At 39.3% G+C, this 21,087-nt stretch overlaps 1 protein-coding gene across 1 annotated transcript in view; it reads left to right on the forward strand.

Moving 5' to 3' along the window:
- Nucleotides 1–21,087, forward strand: part of LOC122807533 (proprotein convertase subtilisin/kexin type 5-like) — a 252,030-nt gene that overhangs the window by 52,251 nt on the left and 178,692 nt on the right. The window contains exon 3 of the mRNA XM_044078454.1: nucleotides 11,028–11,128. Coding sequence (XP_043934389.1) covers nucleotides 11,028–11,128 — 101 coding nt within the window. The remainder of the gene's footprint in view (nucleotides 1–11,027; nucleotides 11,129–21,087) is intronic.

Below are 21,087 nucleotides of genomic sequence, written 5' to 3' on the forward strand. Positions count from 1 at the left end.
CAATTATGATACATGCACCAAATAAACTCTATAAAAATCAACAAATAAGTCCAGGAAAAAAAAGGAGCCCGGAAAGACTTGGATATCTAAACTCCTTAAACTGAGGCCTAAAATAAAAGCACTCTCTAGATAGAAGCAAGCAAACTTCAAAGCAAAGCAAACCACAAGTCCTAAAGACAAACATAAACTAAAGAAAACATATCCCCCTTAAACTAAAGGAAGAAAAGAAAGCACTAGCCACATCCTAACAAGACAAACAGAAGTCCCATAGACATACATAACCTGCTGAGATACATATTCAGATCAAACTGGCACCCAGGTCCAGTGATCACTAAACCCCTGCCCATAGACAACTGCAGCCTACATAGCCTCACCTGCAACCTCATAGATCAAAGGCATACAATCACCATGGCCTCACCAACAAACCACCTACCTCCTCCATTATCCCTGACAACCCACTTGCAGTCCTACTAAGTAAACTCATCATACAAAGCTTGAAGGCTGGCACCCTATTCAACCAAAGCTTGAACACTGGCTTCATCCAAGGCAATTGGAGGACAGCCACTGTCATCCCTTTGCACAAAGGTGGAGTGTCCACCGATCCAGGAAATTATAGACCCATCAGCCTAACTAGCCTGATCTGCAAGGCCATAGAATGGATTATCATGGACCTCATTAACAAGGACATTGGCAACCTCCAAATACTCCATCCCATACAGTTTGGTTTGGTCAAGGGGAGGTCATGCCTGTTAAATATGGTCAACTTCTTTGAGACAGTCACCAAAGCTATGGATGAGGGAAAGATGGTGCACACCTCCTACCTTGACCTGGCCAAAGCCTTTGATATTATTTCCCACTTGGGTATAATAGGTACACTCTCTCAAATAGGCAACAATCCATATGTTACCAGATGGGTAGCAAACTGGCTCACTGATAGAACCCACCTAGTCAAAACAGGGGAAGCCACCTCAAGCAGTAGACCCGTAAAGAGTGATGTACCTCAGGGATCAGTCTTGGGGCCTCTGTTGTTTGGGATATACTTTTCTGAGGTGCAGGCCAAAACCAGTGTGCTATGGCTTACCAAGTTTGCAGATGACTGCAAAACCAGCATCAATGGGTTACAAATGACTGGCAATAGAAACATAATGGGCACAAACATGCCAAAAATGCAGATGACCACAAATCAAACCAGAAACCAAATGTCAATCATGATGCATCATAACAAGGAGAGACCACAACAATTCACAATGATGGATCATCATAACAAGGTCTCCCACAAATTATCACAAATGCACACAGCTGCCTCCCAGGTACTCATAGGTACCTACATGGGATCACATAGTATTTCAAAGTATGACAAGGCACATAGCATCCTAACCAGGTTCCCTGATAGTACCCTCACCAAGACCCAGGTGGCATGTAAATTACTACTCACAACAGATACTGAGAGATCCCTAAGAGGTTCCTTGTACATGGATTTGTTCCTCTCAAGCATCTCCTCTACACAGATAGATCTGGCCTCTGCATCACAATCATCTGCATACTACTCAGAGATCACTCACCACTGCTAACCAGAGCAATCTCAGACCACAAACATTCCTCAGAGAGAGATATCTGGGCCTCAAGCTCCTACTTGGTCACCCACGTGACCTCAACCTGTGGAATATCTGCAATATCTTGATCCCTCAGAGATATACATGCTCTATATACTTCACCTCTGTGTGGAATAGGATGCTTCTCCACAAATATCCCCCTACCAAGTTACACATTTTTAACTTGACAGGTTGTTTCAGGATGGTCTCAGAGACTCACACCCTGGGATTCTAGTTGTCTAGTGTGTGCCTCAGGGAACCATTTGTGTGGACTAGACTGCATGGGCACAATAATTGGATCTATACAGGGGGGCCTTCTGGTACATTTCTGGATGTTTTAATGCATTACAGGCTAACTGGATGGTGGATCTTGACTACACTTGTATTTTCTTTATAAATTGGGGCATAACTAAAGCATTCATAACTTAATAATTTGGCTGTAATTGATGATTATAATGTGCATTGTAACTAGTATTTTTGTGTATTTCACAATTACAGATTGTTGAAATAGCTTGAGTGCACATATATTTCTTGATTGACACTGTATATCAATGGTATCTGTATATACAGCTATGTCAGACTTATCATTATTGTTATATAAACTCTTCTTAGTTGCATGTGCTTATTTCCATTTAGTATGTGTGCAGTTACAAAATTTTTGCTCTTTACAGACTCATGCAGTGCATTAGACAATCTGCCAGTACATGGTGTGCTTGTATTTTCTGTCCCTGACTGCATTTCAGACAACTATCTTTTTAATTGCATTTATTCTTTTCTTAGGTTTTGATTAATTTGTGTTTTCTGCACCTACAGATTGTAATTGTTTTATGCTTGATGGCTCCTTCTGTCAGGTACATTCCCATTACATGGTTTACTGATCAGGCTATCATGTGTTGTCCTTAACCTGACCTATCAATCCTTGCATGTTGGTTCTTAGACAGACTCTTCATTCCTACCTGTGCTTGCCTTGAATTTATCCTTGCTACTGGGCACTTGACCATTTTCTCCTTTGTACAGCTGGTTTGACTGCCTGCAGTTCTTGCACAGATTCTTCTGATGCCTTGATGTGCTCCTTCTAACAAAGTGTTCCACTTGATGTGTCTCCATTGAAGAACCTTGAGACATTCCTTGCTGAGAAGGAGGATATTCCTTGAAACTGCTGGCAGGGCTGTGTAGTCTAATCAAGTTATAAGTGATGTGTCTTGTGCCCATACTGCAGAAGTGACTGTCTCATATTGAGCATCTTAGTTAAATGTGAGTAATATTCAGGGTTTGTGTGCCTACTTCTCAAACTTCTTCCCTAAAAATCCCTGGGTTATTCTAGGGTTCTCCTGGTGTCCAGGCTACGTTTAGTTGATATCCCAGATTAGAATGTTATCCCTCCAATCTTGATATCCTTGCTACGTAACTGCAGGTCTTTAGAAGGGAATTCTTGAGAAAACATTAGCTATGTCAAGAGATAACGGAAGGTGGAATACCTGGACACCCCTCTAGGGATCCAGCTTACATATCTGAAGGATTTGGTAAGGTCTTACAGAGGGGTGTCCAAGGGTCCCATTGTACTTACATATGCTCAGCATTGAGATTTATGTCTGTCTGAGAAGTAATTCCTATTGAGTGGATGGTATTGGTCCCAGGAGAGGTGACTTCAGTCTGTCAATGTATAACATGTACTGGAAACCCTTAATTTTCTTGGTTAGAAATATTTGAGGTCTGTCAAGTTGCTGCAGGTGCCTGGTAAGGTACACACCAAGGAGAGCACTGTACTCAAATATTGGCCTGATGAGGGTTGAGTACAGGGGTGTTACAACCACTTTCACTCTTGAGGCAATGCCTTCGCTAATGAGGTGTGCAATGGAGAATGGCTTCCTTACCACAGCAGACACTTGGTTGTCAAAGTTTAGGCTACAGACAACTTGCGTTTCCAAGTCTCTACTAAGTTGTTACTCAGTGTATTATTATTTATATGACAGTCTGCAGGGATATCGTTTTTACCAAAGGTGATGATAATGCATTGTTTTTGCATTGAGTTTGAGTCCATGGCTTTGGGACCAATTATTGGTTTGTGTGAGTCCTTCTTGAGTTATAAGGACATCATTTTAGAATTCAGTGATTGGCCCTAATTTCTAGTCACCAGCAAACTTAGTCAGCCACTGCCTGAACTTCTGTGAAGTATATTCCAAACAACAGGTGGCTCAACACTGACACCTATGGAACCCCACTGGTGTCAGGTCTGCTGGTTGAGGTAAAGTCCCCAACCTGATTGAGTGTGATCTGTCTGTGAGCCAGTAAGCAACCCACCTGATGAGATAAAGGCTGAAATTCAACTGTGAGAGTTTTTATTTATGCCTAAATGTGGGATTGTGTCAAAGGCCTGGTCTAAGTTAAGGTAGGCTGTTTGCACATATTTGCCTTCGTCTGTGGCTCTGGTGATGCTTTTGAAAAAGTCCACCAGGTTTACAAGGAATGATCTGCCTTTGACAAAGCCAAACTGTGTCAGATCAAGGGTTTGGAGATCACCTATATCCTTATTTTTAAGGTCCATGATGAGTCATTCCAGAGAAGGCTGGTTAAGCTTATGGGTCTGTAGTTCCCTGGGTCTGTTGCTGTACCCCCTTTATGAAGGGGGTGATGGTTGCTGTTTTCCATTCATCAGGAACAAAACCAGTACTCAGACTGTGGTTGAAAAGAGTATGTAATGGAATTGCTAAACAAAAAAAAGCTTTCAAAACAATATAATTATGCAATATTCTCTTGATCCCTTGGACATTAAAAACATTTCCTTAGAAATTGGTCAATTTTTCAGTGTGATGATAACAACAGATCATTAAGTGTATGGAGGCCTTCTTTTACATTTAAGTAAAGGTGCAATATTAAGGACCTATTGGAAAGGCCACCCATGAGTACCAATAGAGTTTTTCATTTGACCCGCAGATGTGGTAGATGTCACCAGTGTGAATAAATAGAGAGTAGCTACAAACTACACTGGATTTTTGTATGACAAAATAATTGGTTTTGTCAAGGATGGCAGATTTAATTGTATTTCCGAGGGGGTGATTTACCTTGCTTTCTGCACCCAGTGTCAAGTTTTCTATACAGGAAAAACGGTCAACTCCTTGAATTGTAGGATTTATCAGCACTTATATAGTATACAGCATGGTGACAACAAAAGTGGTCTTTCCAGAGGCTCTTTGATGTGCAAAGGGTTTGTCAAGTTTAATTTTCCTGTTTTAGAACACGTCCTGGCCACTGCTTTCTCCGGTGATGAAAAATCGTTTGTTATACCATGAGATGTTGTGGCAGCTTATACTGGATGCCACTACATTTTCCGGCATTAATAATCATATATATATTTCTAGTGAATTGAAGAGGAGACCTAATGAACTCTGAATTATGTTTAATATTTTAATTTTAAATATATATTTTTTATTTTAAATATATATATATTTTTATTTCAATACATTTTTATATGTTGTTTTAGTGGTTATTATATCCCTTTAATAATTTGCGGGGTTTGACTGACAAGACTGTTTAGTGGCTGTGGTAAGAGGTGTGCTTCATTCATTCTGTAGTATTTAAGGTTTGCTTGTTTTTTTAAAAGGTTCTGATGATGTCTTACAAACATACATAAGACATAAGCGCTTAACCTTTATGGAGGGTATTTTTGATTGTGTTATTAAAGTTTACGGACTCCGGGAGCTTTGGCTACTGGTTTTGTGTTTTCAGTTTTTAACTCGTGTTTTAGACTATTTAAAACACAACTTGGGATGCCATCCTGTTTCAGAGAGGCTGTGTTTTTGGCCTTTGAGAGAGCATTAATGACTTACTCATTGGAGATGCAAAGTGGGGCGATGTAGAAGGAATGCTTTGTGGAATGTTTGGAAGGGACCTGTCAGCTAATAGCTTAGCTATTTTCATAGGATCAGTGTGTGCGATGCCATCCAAAGCTAGCTCAGCACACGTCTGTGTCCTACCTTTTAGGTTATGGATATAGCTGAAGAATACCTTATGTTTAATCTTAGTTATGGTTGCTAAGTTTTTTTTGAAGTTGCTCTTAGAGGATTTTACAACTTGTTTTATTTCTTTGTTCAATCAGAGGACGGTGCTCTTCCACTGCTGAGACCTTTCTTTAATATTTTTAGACAGCATTTTCTTCTGCTTATTGTATAACCTATTAATGCTAGATGTCAACCAGGGAGGCTTGTTTTTTTTTTTTTTGATGACTTTGTTTTGATCCTATCATGTTAATACATTTGTAGAAGTGTTTGTACAGGACATTTATGCATACCTTAGTATAGTTGTCAATATTAACTGTGGGAACAAGGAGATTGGAAATTATTTATGCCATCCCTTAGCAGGATATAACTAGCTTTGGTGAAATTGTTTACCTGATTTCACCTAACAGGGGTTCAGGTGTTATAGCTACTTCAAATGTGACTGATTTGTGATCAGATTTAATCAGTGAGGGTCCTATACTTGCAGTGGTGCATCCATGTTGGTGAGGACCAGGTGGAGAATATTTAAGCCCCTTGTAGGGTTGCATACTATTTATTCCAGGGCATTAATGTTAACAAGATCCAGGAACCTTTGTGCGAGCATTGATGTATGTCTCAACTCATTCACATCAACTTGAACTATGACGGAATCATAACGGTACTTGTTGTTTTGAGACTTGAGTGCATATGTGATCTGATGGATCCTGACATCTGATAGAAAGCTGACCATAACCTTCTCCTTGTTCTGCTTGGTGAGTGGGATATTTATGTGTCTCACAATGGGGTCACCTATGACTAAAAATTTGGTTTAAATGTGCTTTGCCTTAGGGACTTATTTAGGGATACACTGGTGCTTGTGTTTTTATGTGTATTGAGTGCTGTAGGTGCTGTATTAGTTGTAGCATGTTTGTGTTTGGAAGGTCTCTAGTGTTTAGTTATGTTTCTGGTGAGTACCTCTCCATATGATGGTTTATGTGATGAGTGCATTGTTTGCTGATGACCTGTTCAGTGCTACTGTTCTGTGCATGAGAGAGCAAGGATTCCAGATTCTTAGTGTAGATGCATTTCTCACAAATTGTACTTGGGTGATTTAGGAGTAGAGGGTTGTCAGTTTGCATGAAGCAGTTGCTACACTACCTCAGGATACCCATGTCAATCAGACTGATAGAAGACATGCAGAGAAACTGACCATCCATAATGCTAGATTAAATCCTGTTTTCACAGTGGGGATAGAAAATGGAAGGCTGTGGTATAACTGGGTGCTCAAAACAGGGTCTATACTAATGGGGTGCTCTATAAAGCATTTATACTAGTAGGGGTTCTCTAAATGGTATGAGACTATTGTAGATTAGGTGGTTTTGGAACTGTTTATGGGGCAAAAGTGCAGCTGAGATACTCTCTGAGCAGCAAAGTGCAATTTAAGATCACAGGCAGCTACTAAGAGAAAATTTATCTAGTGAAGTGTTTGCGTCTATAACTACCAGTGCTTACCCCAACTTCACAGTAGTATGTGATGGTGCATAGAGGTGCCCTACACGTAAACAGATGAATACAGCAAAGCAGTGGCAGCTCACCTAATTCTGTGGAGCTGTGTTAAAACAAGCACAAACCCACACAGACATGGGGCTTATGTAGCAACAGTGAACAAAGTAAATTAAAAAATGTAACCAATAAAAAAGCTCAGATTTGAAAATTGTGCCAGCAACCTTCACTCAGATGAGTCCTAACTGCACTCTCTTACCACAAGGGTGCAGGGGGGGGGGGGCTCTCCAACAAAAGATAGCCTGGTTTAGTGCTCAATTTAGCAAACATAACCAGATTCAGCAGGTCTGAATACAGTCTGTGCTACAGCAGACAAAAAGTGCAACAAATCAGAATGAATAGTTTTGAAAAATCAGCAATATAACAAAACATCAGTTTAAAACTGCAAAGTACAGTATAAAATTGTACTTCTGGTTAGCAGAATGCAACAGATTCCTTCAATTGCACAGATGAATGCAGCAGAGCAGTATCTGGTTACCTAACTCTGTGGGGCTATGCTAAAAGCTGTGTGGGTTTCTCATGGGTGTCATGAGCCAGGGCTCCAATGCATCACCTGCATCCCCACTTGATGGCTTTAAGGTGTGCCAATGTGTGAGTCATGAAAAGCCTGAGTTACCTGCATGGACACTGTGGATAATCCTTTGGGAATTATAAACAACCTAACAGTTTATAGAGTGGAAAACTTTTTCTGTTGACCAGGTGGGGCTTTTATTTCTATGTGTGTGCAATCTATGTCCCCCAACACATCAGGGAAGTGTGCTCCTGCATAGAATTCCTGCATGATTCTTGATCTCTCCTCTGGGGTGTGTGGCAAACAGATTTGATCTCTTGCATGTAATATCATTGGATTTAAACACTGATGTAGTATTCTATTCTGTGACATCCCTAGTATATCCACTGTGTATGCATGTAATGCTACAGATACCTTTGTTTCCACTGGGATGGGCTCTGCACAGTTTTGCTGTGGCCTGTGGTGGTGGCGGCAGAGGTTTCATATCTCCTCCAGTGTTTCCCCATCCATCCTGTATCTCTCAGTAGTTTCTGTGTCATGCAGTCCATGATAAATTGAATGTGGTCTAAATATACTCTTTCTTCTTGCTGAAGGTCTGGCAGCAGCACCCTGATTTAGAACCTGTGGCACATGCAGCCTAATAATGGCAGCAGCACCCTGATTTAAAACCTGTGGCACATGCAGCCTAATAATGGCAGCAGCACCCTGATTTAAAACCTGTGGCACATGCAGCCTAATAATGGCAGCAGCACCCTGATTTAAAACCTGTGGCACATGCAGCCTAATAATGGCAGCAGCACCTTGATTTAAAACCTGTGGCACATGCAGCCTAATAATGGCAGCAGCACCCTGATTTAAAACCTGTGGCACATGCAGCCTAATAATGGCAGCAGCACCCTGATTTAAAACCTGTGGCACATGCAGCCTAATAATGGCAGCAGCACCCTGATTTAAAACCTGTGGCACATGCAGCCTAATAATGGCAGCAGCACCCTGATTTAAAACCTGTGGCACATGCAGCCTAATAATGGCAGCAGCACCCTGATTTAAAACCTGTGGCACATGCAGCCTAATAATGGCAGCAGCAACATCGAACATGTTTTTTTCTAAGCGTAATCATGCCTGCATTCCAAAGAAATTTGCTGTACAGGGCAAAAGCCTACACTGAGTGTGCACGACTGCTTTACAGCTTCCTGGACAGCTCTGCTATATTTGGTTGGTTAATTAGCATGTGCTTCACCTCTTTATGCTTTCGTAGTACATTCTGCTTTTCCCTTTGTTTGGTGGCTCTACACATTGTGTTTAATGAATAACAAACAGCACACTAACGTGTTGGCAGCTCACCACACCACCAACACTATCACTACACTTTGTGTAACTGTAAATTAATCTGGTCCATGGTTTTCTAAAAGCACAGTGGGGGTCATGCAACATGCTATGATCTCATAGTTTTCCATGTTTAGAGTGATTTGGATCTCAATCAGTTCACCTTCTGGGTCTCTAGAGATGTGTCTATAAGTGATGTGATCCCTAACAAATATAGATACTTCACAACATTTGCTATTGGGCTGAAAGGTGAGACAGATTCAAAACCCTGGAGTGGAGTTAGTGCTTTCTGTAGTTTTAAACCAAATTTCTATAGCAACACACATATACATATGTACTCCAAATGCAGCAGGGCTTCAAGATCAGGTAATCTGTTATTTACACACCTTGCATTAAGCAGAGCCTCCTTGACATGGTGTCATGCATTCTCTCTTTTTATTGGGTTGATAGAGCCATTAGCCATTGGCCTTTCTGGCTGAAAAGGCACTATAGGAGCAGTAGAGTCTTTAGCCAGTATTCAGAAGCCCTGGAATGAGAGGTGCAAGTCATCTGTGGAAAAACATGAGTGACTATCTAGTATGTCATACCATGCTGACACATATTGGATTGCCATATGAGGTTTGGGAACAAACCAGTTTGCCCAGAGACATCTTCAGTGTTACAGGGTTTATGCAGAGATGATAGGAAGGGGGTTAGGGTGCTGGACATGGGATGGGGGTGTGGAGTGGAAGAAATTAAGACTAGGATGGAGGGGAAGGAGTTTAGGTAGAACTGTGGGCAAAGAAGGGTTAATTTAATAAGAGAAGTTGGGAGGAAGTGAGATAGGTGTGGGGTGAGGCTTAGAGAATTTATATTAGTGTAGCTGGGGAAAAGGTTCAGATTTAGGCAGTATTTTGCTACCTACCCTCTATCCCTCCCTCTTTTAAAGATATTTTGAATTGATTTGTTGTGGTTGGGTGTTTGTGCAAAGAAGAAGGCAGGCTTGTCCCTCTTTTGTTCCCCCTCTGGTGTAGGGTTTTGATGCAAGGAGTTTGGAGGATGAAAGCAAGTGGTAGGATGCTGCTTGATAAGTAAAATAAGTGAGCGGGGTGATGACACTCCTTATTAGGGCAGGCTGAGTGGGATACGCTAACCCTGGCAAATGGTTACAAGGATGCTCCTTTGTGGCTATGAAACTGGGATTATTCAATAAAGCTTTGTTATTTGAAGTTTAATAAAGGTCGTCAAATGCCATTTTGGTGTGGTGTTTTTTAATGAAGGGAATCAGGACAAAGAATATTACTAATTATGCAGCCAGTTAATGAAGCTAGTCATCTTTCCACTGCTCTTTGCATCATTTGAGGAGAAGGAAGAAAAGATTTTGCTCAAAAAAGAGTGATTTACCTGCATCTGTCTTATATTACAAAGTGTGTTTTACTTAATTTTCACTGCAAAGTTTATTCTTACCTTTATATTCTGATTGTTCTCATGCATGGAGTTATTATACTGCAATACTAAATACAGCAAAAACATTAATTTTGGAGTTCCATACTCTGTTCTACTCTATGCTTCTAACATGGACAGTTCCCTACAAAAGGGACAGCTTATAACGTAAAAAACAAACTCAAGTGCCAAGCTCATTATAAATAAATATGCATTTTGATAGTATGAAATTCTTACTAGCAGTCTTCAAATAGTAAGTTAATTTTCCTGCCAGAGGCTAACAGAATACATAGTATCAAATCCCACAAACAGATACAGGCTGCAAATGCTTTTTAATATGGTATAATTAAGTCATAAAACAAAAAAATCATACAGCAGTCAGTTCTAGACTTTTTGAGAATATAGCTTTTTCTGATGTTATGCTATGGTGTTTTTACCAGTGGAAAAAATAAATTAATTGAATGCATAAATGAATGACTTAATAAATTAAATGGTAAAAGGTTTAGCATACCCACAGAAAATGCATGCTTGAAATAACAGAACTGCAATTTATAAAAAATGACTGTAATAACTGCAGGATTGTAGGCAGTTTCTCCATCAACGAAAGTGTTTTTCACCTTAGTGCTATTTATTTCACAGATTCTTCACCTCAGGGCTGCCTCTCATGTGATTTTGGAAGTATATTAAAAGAAGGAATTTGTTATCCACAGTGTGAAGAACTCCATTTTTTTTCCACAGATGTAAGTACCTAGCCTGTAATTTAACATAGTAACAAAAGTCAGTTTATAATGAAATTACTGCAGGGGATTAATCTGAAACAAACTGAGGAAGACTTTCTGTTTTGTATTGATTTTATCCTTAGTTGAAAGAATGGTGTTCATTATAATCTTGCTTTATTCATCTGTGTGTCTGCTATTCCTTCAAACAGATTCTTGCATCTCTGCTCACAGATGCCCTTTTCTTTCATCCATCCAAGCTCTCCTACTAAATTGTTACACTCAACAGGCAAATGGCACTCATTTGCACTCATGGGTCACTTCATTGTTATTTGTATGTTACCCTGCAGCAGCTGTTAGATAGCCTTCCTGCATGTATATTAGCTACTGCTTGAGTATTTTTATAAGATCACTCCTCTATGTACCAATCTGACCATTTTCATATGTTGCTATTGTTTTACTGTTACCATGTCTCCTTCACCCTGTACGTTCCGTTATTTATTTGATACTTCAGTTTTATTAATATTCGGTGATGTCTGTGCAAATCTCCATCTCATAATTTTCAAACTTCAATAGTCCTATGTACTATTCTCCTTAACTTGGTCCTACCATTCCCTCAAGTCTGATAAGTTGTTTTCTTTTTCCTGGACACTTAAAATCATTGTTTGTGTGTTTTTTTGCTTGTTTCAGTTCTAATGTTCTTAAAAAGATTTTATACAATGAGCGGCCATTAACATTAAAAAATGAGCATGCTGATTGGTCAGCCCAACCAGCATGCCCATTGAAAATCAAGCATATACTAAACCACGTGACCAAATCACACCAACCAGGGGTAAACCAGCATTACCCACACCCAGCTGTGGGTTATTGCTATAATAACTTGCAGTCGATTTTCAGCACACCAACATTCCTCTGTTGTGTCCAGCACTCTTTTATTGAAGTATAACCTAAAAGAAGCTATTTGACCAATGTCTATTCATATAAATATCTCAGTTTATTGGGAGTTTACCATGTATATGTTACACAACAAGTAAGTAAACTGCACAAAACTAAAACAGCTCTAGGAACCTATTACAATGTTTATTTATTCAGAATGGAAGCTATAAAAACATTGAATGGAAAGTACATGCTTTATACCCCTGAATATTGCTTCCCTCTCTATTTCACTTGCATCCTTCTGAAATTGCTGCCACTTCCAAACAACCCTATCTAAGGTTTATTGCATTATGGTTGAGACTCTATTATGGAATATTGCTATTTTGAAATGCTTAAAGACTATATGACATTTCTTTTTACCAAAAGGAGAATGTTAACCTCAGCATATTTCGATCTTTATTTTTACAACAGAAACTCTACCCTGTCCTACAATTCCTTTGGAGTGTTAAACCATATGGGGCTATAATTATAAAGCCCACTCATGATATCTGTACCTTACCTCAACACCAGAATTTGCTTCAGTGTTTTACTATGGCTTTAACGTTCTTGGTCCCAAAATTCCGAAATTCTCCTTTGATGTGCATCAGGACTCTTTCATCTCTTCATTACTTTAAGAATTGTCTACTGGTCCATTGCAAAAATCAAGCTATCTGCAACTATTGTACATAAAACAGATCTCATGGTTGGTCTCTTACTGATTCTTCTGTGGTGATTTGTTTGTAGCTTTTCAAGCCATGAAATATCTGCTACTCTTCTGGCATTTCTTTCTTTGCAGAACAAATGTTCCTCAATCACCTGCTTAAAGAACTATCCCTTCATCAATAGATGAATAAAACACACTGGTATGAGAGATTCATATCCCGACTTATCTTATACCTCTGGATCAAACTTCTACTACAATCCAAGCTGAGTAGCATCATTGTCATGGCCAGGGTAAACAGATATATTGAGTATTGTTTATTGATTAGACTTGTTGTGGTCAATGGCTGATTGCTTTGTACTTACCTGTGAATCTTTGAACCTATATAAATGCATGCTGTTCTACTGTGTTTTATCTGATGGTCTGCCTGTGTTAACTGTTGCTAGATCTGTGGCAGGAAAACTGCTTTTATTTCCTGTTTATTAATATTTCATTACCTGCTTTTTGTTATACTTTAAAACGTTGTAGCAGAAAGGCTACTTGGGTTCACAGAATTCCCTTAAAAATAAAAAGCACAGGAAATGCTATTTTAGGCATACATGACCTCACTGCATTGCTAAAGTTGCAACTTTTTCATGGTAGTTTAAATGACTGTGAAGCATATACATCAGAAACATTTTTAGCAGTGGTTTTACAGTGTAGCAAGAAACAAGCAACTGTATAAATTCTCCTAAGCATCAGTTAAGCTTATCTACAACTTCAAACCATGTAACACATCAAAACATTTTGAAGAATAGGTCAGAAAACATCATAGGGCTTAACAATTATTACAAGTGTGTCAACTTACTCATGTTATTACATCAAAAGATACTTTAGATGTGAAGTTGGTGCACAATTCAGCTTTAAAAATATCTAAATGTGTAATGAATGAAAATGATCAGATTCAAAAAATCAATATGACAGATGTTTCTTACTCAGCAAAGTACTAACAAAACAATCATCCTTCTCATAATGCTGATGAGTTGTCCTTGTAATAAAGACATGTATAAATATATTAGCAAGGACTCTGTACACAAGACCAAAAGCATTTTGAACCCATAAACCCCACCTTTTATTTTAGGTGACTCATACAAGTATTCAGATTTTTCTTAAATTGTTCTACACTGTTGCTTTTCAAAAAGTACTTTGAAAGCATGCTTCAGAGTACCTTTGTTACAATGTTTGAAAAATATCATTGGGAGAGAACTGGTAGATTTAAATGGTGACTCTTAATATTCTGAACTGATTTCTCAAACAATTGAGGAGGATTAACAAGAACAGAACCCTACCACCACCACAGAAGCCCAATATACATAACTAACCACTTGGTCACCAAGGAAAAAAAAACAAAACCGAAGTAAATCAAACCCGTTCAAGTGGGGAGATTCACCCCCCCCCACCCCTCTAAATAAATATACCAACTCCAAGATAGCACTACAGTGGGGAAAAGGGAAAGTTCACCATGGTGGCCAAGTGGTTAGTTTCCCCATGTACAACTTTGGTGAGCCAAGTGTTCATTAAAATAAGTTTTCAGTGAAGTCGTCTTGTGAATGTAATTTTTGGGTTAGTGAAAATTCGATTTTATGTAGACCCAAGTAAATATATATATATATATATATATATATATATATATATATATACGGGTTCCCTTCAGAATCTTGAACTACTGAAATCCGGAATTTCAGTAGCTCGAGACCAGAAGGGCGAAAGTGCAGAATACCGAAACCCCAGAAGCACAAAATTCAAAATCCTAAAGTTCAGAAATTTTGAATTAGCGGTTGTGGTGTTGCGGTGTGTGAGTGGGTGGTTGGAGATGTAGGTAAGTGTTTGTGTTTTACGAGTTTTGGGTTGGGGCTTTAGTGTGTGTCTGTGTGTTTTGTTAGTGTGGTGTGTGTGTGCGAGGGGAATGTAGTTTGTGTGGTGGTGTTTTTGTTTGTCTGAATAGTGCAAACTCAGAGTTAGTATATTTAAGTAGGGGGGGTGTGGAGGGTGCAGCACCCCATATTGGGGGGGTGCAGGTGGGCTTGCCCCCCTGGTTGTATGTAGTGTAGGTGTTTGTGTATGTGTAGGGATGTGTATGTTTGTGTTTGTGTCTGCGGTATGTTTAGTGTAGAAGTCGCGATTTTAAATTTCATGCTTCTGGGGTTTTGAGTTTATGTATTTTCGGCTTCATGGTCTTGGGATATTGAAATTTGAGATTTCAGTATTTCAAGATTATGAAGTGAATCTATATATATATATATATATATATATATATATATATATATATATATATATATATATATATATAACACCAATACTGCTACCACAGCCAAGACCATGGACCAGATGATACATTCTAAAAAACTTTAATTAACTAAATAAAACTAAATAAAAGAAGTTGAAATTAGATAAGCACTTTCAGATCTCATTCAGATCCTTCTTCAGATCTAAAACCACTAAGTATAGACATCATTCAAAGCTATCATGTAGCCAATCAAACACATCTTCTTAGTCTATGCCCCCTTAGGGGTGGTTTCAATGGGAAATTAGAGTTCAGGCTCAAGAATTTGTCCGGTTGTATCACCCCAGTCTATGACATCTCTGCCAATTCGGTTTGATTGTTAGTGTCACCTCCTTGTGGATTTCTTTTATGACCTGTAAAACTCTAACATAAAATCTATGTTCAGAGTGCTCCTTCAAATGTTTGACTAGAGGATTTTTGAGATCACTTAATTTAATGTCACTGACATGCTTTGATATCCTCTCCTTTAACTGTCTCATAGTTTTACCTATGTAAAAACTATCACAAAAATCTCACACGGTGAGGTAAACAACATTCCTCATTAGAGAATCTGAATAAAAATTAAATGTATACAATCTGCCTGTTATTAGATGTTTAAAGCTCTGTTACCTTGAGATATGTTCGCCTCCAGTACCTCTCCATCAAGGAAAAGTACCAAGTCTATCAGAAGTGACCTTTCTGTATTCCAATGTTTTATGACATAATAACCAATATTTTCCAGTTTCTCCTTATTATTTCACAGATATATTTGATGTCACTTGAATACTTCAGGACCATTCTGGTTCTTGGTCCACTTCTTTGTTCCTGCTTTTCAAGTGGTTCTTAGCATTGACTGTTTCCTTCTGTCTTAAATGAATATGGTTTTCCTTGATCTGTCTGCATTCTCTTAACATGATCTTGCATACTTTGAACATCATGTGCTTTATATCCTCTCCTTCTAAATTTGTTCTCCCATCTGATCCCTTGTTTTTAAGAAGTCTATTTCCTTGGTGTGCAGCCTGGAAGTTTTTCGTAGTTGTCACTTCAGAATATTATTATAAATATATCCACGATGCATACTTGATCATGCTAATAGGTTATTCCTCCAACATTCCTTGCAATATAAACATGTATCTATCTCTCCGTTGGCATCTTGAATCAATCAGACGTCAAGGAAATTTATAGAGTCCTCATTCTGTTGTCTAGTGAACTTGAGGAAATCAGTAGTTCCTTCCAAATATTGTTGGAATGCCTGTAACTGTTCTGTTGTACCTTCCCATAATATATCTGTGTATCTATTGATATATATATATATATATATATATATATATATATATATATATATATATATATATATGTGTGTGTGTGTGTAGATATATATATATATATATATATATATATATATATATATATATATATATATATATATATATATATATGGTTCCCCTTCATATGATTGAATTTCTCTAAACTCGAAAGTCATAAACTCGAAACCAGAATCTCGAATTTAGAGAAACTCGAACATATGAAAGGGACAAAAAAAATAAATAAATGAACACCTTTCAAATGTTTTCACAGCCCCCCTGCACCCACCACAACCCCCTACTTAAATATACCTACTCCGAGATCGCACTATAGTGAAGGAAAGGGAAATCTCCCATTCTGCGCTATATGCGTAAGCGCAAAATGGAAGATTTTCCATTCCTCCGCTATAGTGCGGTCACGGAACATTCACTTTTAAACTGCTAGGGTACAGGGGGACCTGGCCCCCTGCAATAAGGTAAGTTAACTTTCTTATTTTTTTAAACCTAAGGCTCCCATTCACAATTTTGAGTGAATGGAAGTTCAAGATTCTGGTCTTGAGATTATGAATTTTGAGCTTCCATCCATTCGATCTTGTGAAGGAGAACGATATATATTATATATATATATATATATATATATATATATATATAGAAAGAGAGAGAGAGAGAGAGATGGATCTATGACACATGCACTACTAGCATGTGTCCGAATCCCAAAACATCGAACACACATACACGAAAGCACTTAACATCGAAAAGCGCTTCCATGTATGTGTAGTTAAAACAAAAATATCTATGTTTCTGCAGGGGGGCAAAGCCCCCCTGCACCCCACACACCCCCCACTTTAATATTCTCACTCTGAGATTGCACTACAGTAGGAAAAATGGAATTTTCCCATACCCGCACTGTAGTCCGATCTACGAAACAGACACACATAAGTGGTAGCGCTTTTCGATGTTAAGCCCTTTCATGTATGTGTGTTCGATGTTTTGTGATTCGGGCATATGCTAGTCAAGCATGTGTCTGGATCCCATTCCCATATATATATATATATATATATATATATATATATATATATATATGGTTTACTATCAAAATGTCGATCCGTACTATGTCGAATAACGTATAATCGACAACAGAAGCTCAAAAACTGTAACATCGGTGTCAAAAAAACAAACTAGGAACGGTTTTAACATGGGTCGAGGTAGGTGTTCAGTGTTATTCCGAACTACAAACATCTCCCCTACCTCGACCCATGTTAAAACCTGTTGTTAGATTGTTATTTTTGACACCGATGGTACCACTTTCAAACATCCATTTTCGAGTATACGTTATTCGACGTAGTACGGATCGACATTTTGATAGTAAACCTATATATATATGTGTGTGTGTGTGTGTGTGTGTGTGTGTGTGTGTGTGTGTATATATGTGTTGTTGACAAACCACTGGTAAAATCTTAGTTGCTCTTGAAATGGATTATTATGGAGTATATGGGAATCCTCCCACTGTGCCAGTACCGAACGGGTGTTACTGTTGGGATAGGCGGTTCCCATGGCTACTCCCCATTGTTGTTCATAGAATTTATCTTTGAACATAAAAATGTGTTCTAATATAAGTTTCAATAAAACACAAATGAGATTGATATTAATCATTTCATATTCACTCTCTCCTAAGTATATCTCTAACAGCATTCATCTTGTAATTGTTAGGAATCATCATAAAGAAACTTTGAATGCCCATAGTAACCACTAGATAGCTTTTAACTTCATTCTTCTTTCAAAACCACTTTCTATGCTGTGAAAAATCTTGTGTGCCCCTCAGGACCAGTGATATTTTTGTCAATATTCTTTTAAGTTGTTGTTCAACATAAATGGATATTGGTTCCATAGACCAGCCCACTCCCGCCACAGTGGGACGCATTGACGGATCCACCTGATCCTTATGTATCTTGGGCAGAGCACTAAAAATAGGTATCATCAAATCCTGCACATAAGAAGTTCATATAAAGTATTAACTGAAGCTTTTATCTTAGGTTCATAGGTAGGTACTAGGCTATTGGCCCTAGGGCCCATACAAGCCTAGCCAAAAAATGTGCCCTTGCTTTCACCACCCAAGAAATTTATTTTCCTGTGCCCCAGTCGAGCAGAGCCACAGAAGTGATCCCCGGGGTGAATTTCCCATTTCCCATCCAATCATCAAGATTTTTCTTGAAGATTGCTAATGAGGAGCTCTGTTTGACATAGATAGGTAGTCTGTTCCAGGGTATGGGAAGTCTCTGGGACAGGAATCTATCCCTCTAGCATGTTCTGTTTATTGTGGTGACAAGGTTTAGGTCCCTAGAGCGTGTAGCTCGGAGGGATTGGGATTTCTTTAAGTGGAGCATGTCCAACAGCTCTGGGTTTGACATAGCTTTGTATGTTAGGCAGAGATCGCCCCTGAGTAGGCGATATGAGATGGAGTAAAGCTGTAGTTTTTTGAGACGGTCTGCATAGGGCATCTGTTTGAGGCCAGTAATCCTCTTTTAGAGGTATTTCTGTGGTCATGTGGTCTTTCCAGTTGTTGTAGATGTCTTGTGAGGTACATACCAAAAGGGGCGTTGTACTCTATAATGGGTCTAATGAGTGATGAGTAGAGGGGAACAATGAACTCTTTTTTTCTGGATGAGAATCCTTTTGTGATGAGATGAGCCACGTAGAAGGATTTCCTGACCACTGTGGTGATGTGATTATCAAAGGTGAGAATACTGTCCACCTGTGTCCCAAGGTCTTTTATCACATTTTTGGCATTAAGTAGACTACCAGCTATGTGGTAGTTCATGGGTACAGAGTTTTTACCAAAGGGGATGACAATACACTTTTTGGCATTGAGCTTCAGGCCATGGCTTTGACACCAGGTATCTGTCTCAGTGAGGCCCTTTTGTAGTTTGTCCACATCGTTAGGAGTTCTGATTATGGCTCCTAGCTTGCAGTCATCTGCAAACTTTGTTAGCCAAAGACCTTCTGTGTTGGCCTGCACTTCAGAGAAATAGATACCAAACAGGAGAGGACCCAGGACTGAACCCTGTGGTACTCCACTTGTCAATGGTCTGATGTTGGATTTGGAATCCGCTACTTTCACAGTGTGGGTTCTGTCCATGAGCCACTTGGCAACCCATCTTGTGACATAGGGATTTATATCTAGTTTAGTGAGCTTATCTATAATTCCAGAGTGGGGGATGGTGTTGAAAGCCTTGGCGAGATCTAGATAAACTGTGTGAACCATTTTACTCTCATCTATGGCTTTGGTGACTGCTTCAAAGAAGTCAATCAGATTTAGGAGACATGATCTGCCTTTTACAAATCCAAACTGGGTAGGGTCCAGAGTCTGGAGATTACCAATGTCTTTGTTTATGAGTTCCATGATGATACGTTCCATGGCCTTGCAGACCAGGCTCGTCAGGCTAATGGGGCGGTAGTTCCCGGGGTCCATCGTGGCTCTCCCTTTGTGGAGTGGGATAACCGTCGTGGTGCATCATTCAGTGGGTACAAAGCCTGAGGTGAGGTAATGATTGAACATGATACTTAGGTTGGGTGCCGGTTCATTCTGTAGTTCATGTAGAATGCAGCCTGGGATATTGTCAGGTCCCATGGATGCTGTGTTCTTGGCTTTGGAGAGTGTGTTTTTTACATGTGCAGCCGTGATTATAGGAACTTTGCATTCTTCCAGTATAGAGATGGGCCCTCTAGGGGGTGAGGGGGGGGGGTAAAGTTAGCAATGAACCTATCTGCTAGGATGTTGGCAATATCAGTTGGTTCTGTATATTTAGTGCCATTGTGCTGTAACTCAGAGCAGATCTGAGTGTTCCCATTTAGATTCTTGACATAGCTATAGAATGCTTTGTGGTTATCTTTAGAGTCAGTGGCAACTGTGTTTTTGTAACTAGCTTTGGAGGATTTTATGAGGGATCTCAGCTTCTTACTGAGGCTGACCAGGGAGTTCCTCCAATCATGGGATTTTACTCTTTTTTACAACAGTTTCTTTCTTCTGTTGTAGAGTTTGTTTATGGCAGAGGACCACCTGATTGGCTTCCTTTATTTGGAAGATAACATCTTGGTTCTATTAGGGATAGCATGATCCATGCACTCGTGTAAGTGCTTATAAAGTGCATTTGTGTAGGATTCTGCAGTCATACCTCTATTGTCTGTCTGCATGGGTGTCATGAAGTTTGCCACTTCTGTTTTATGAAGTGTGAAGTTGGCTTTGGAGAAGTTTTTTACGATGGTTTCCCTAATTGGGGCTGGGGGTGGGATGTGGATGTCTAGGCTGATTAGCTTGTGGTCGGATCTGACCAACGAGGAATTGACCTCTGGTGTGGAACACCGGTTTCCCATGTTGGTCATGACCAGGTGTAGGATATTGCTGCCCCTGGTGGGGGTGTAAATAAGTTGATCCAAGGCATTGGAATTTATGAATTCTAGAAAACGTTGAGCAAAACAGTTGGTACATGAGTAGTTTTCCCATTTAATGGTGGGGTAGTTGAAATCACCCATTATTAGGGTGTTGGGTTGTATCCTAATACTTTCCAGTGTATCAAGAAATGAGGAGTGTGAATCCTGGGGCATGGTGGGGGGTCTGTAGCAAGCTACAATTTGGATTGCGGTCTTGCCCAGAGTTAGTTGCACTTGGATAATCGTGGATGCATTATGCTGTGCAACTAGCCTGGAGGTGTGGATATCCTTAATGAATATGGACACGCCTCCGCCTTTAGTACTTCTTTCTGGGTTAGGTGGCCGATAGGTGTGGTATGAATTGAAGCCAGGT

Source organism: Protopterus annectens, chromosome 7.part1 (genome assembly GCF_019279795.1).
Source record: "Protopterus annectens isolate FY-2018-M chromosome 7.part1, PAN1.0, whole genome shotgun sequence".
NCBI lineage: Eukaryota > Metazoa > Chordata > Ceratodontiformes > Protopteridae > Protopterus > Protopterus annectens.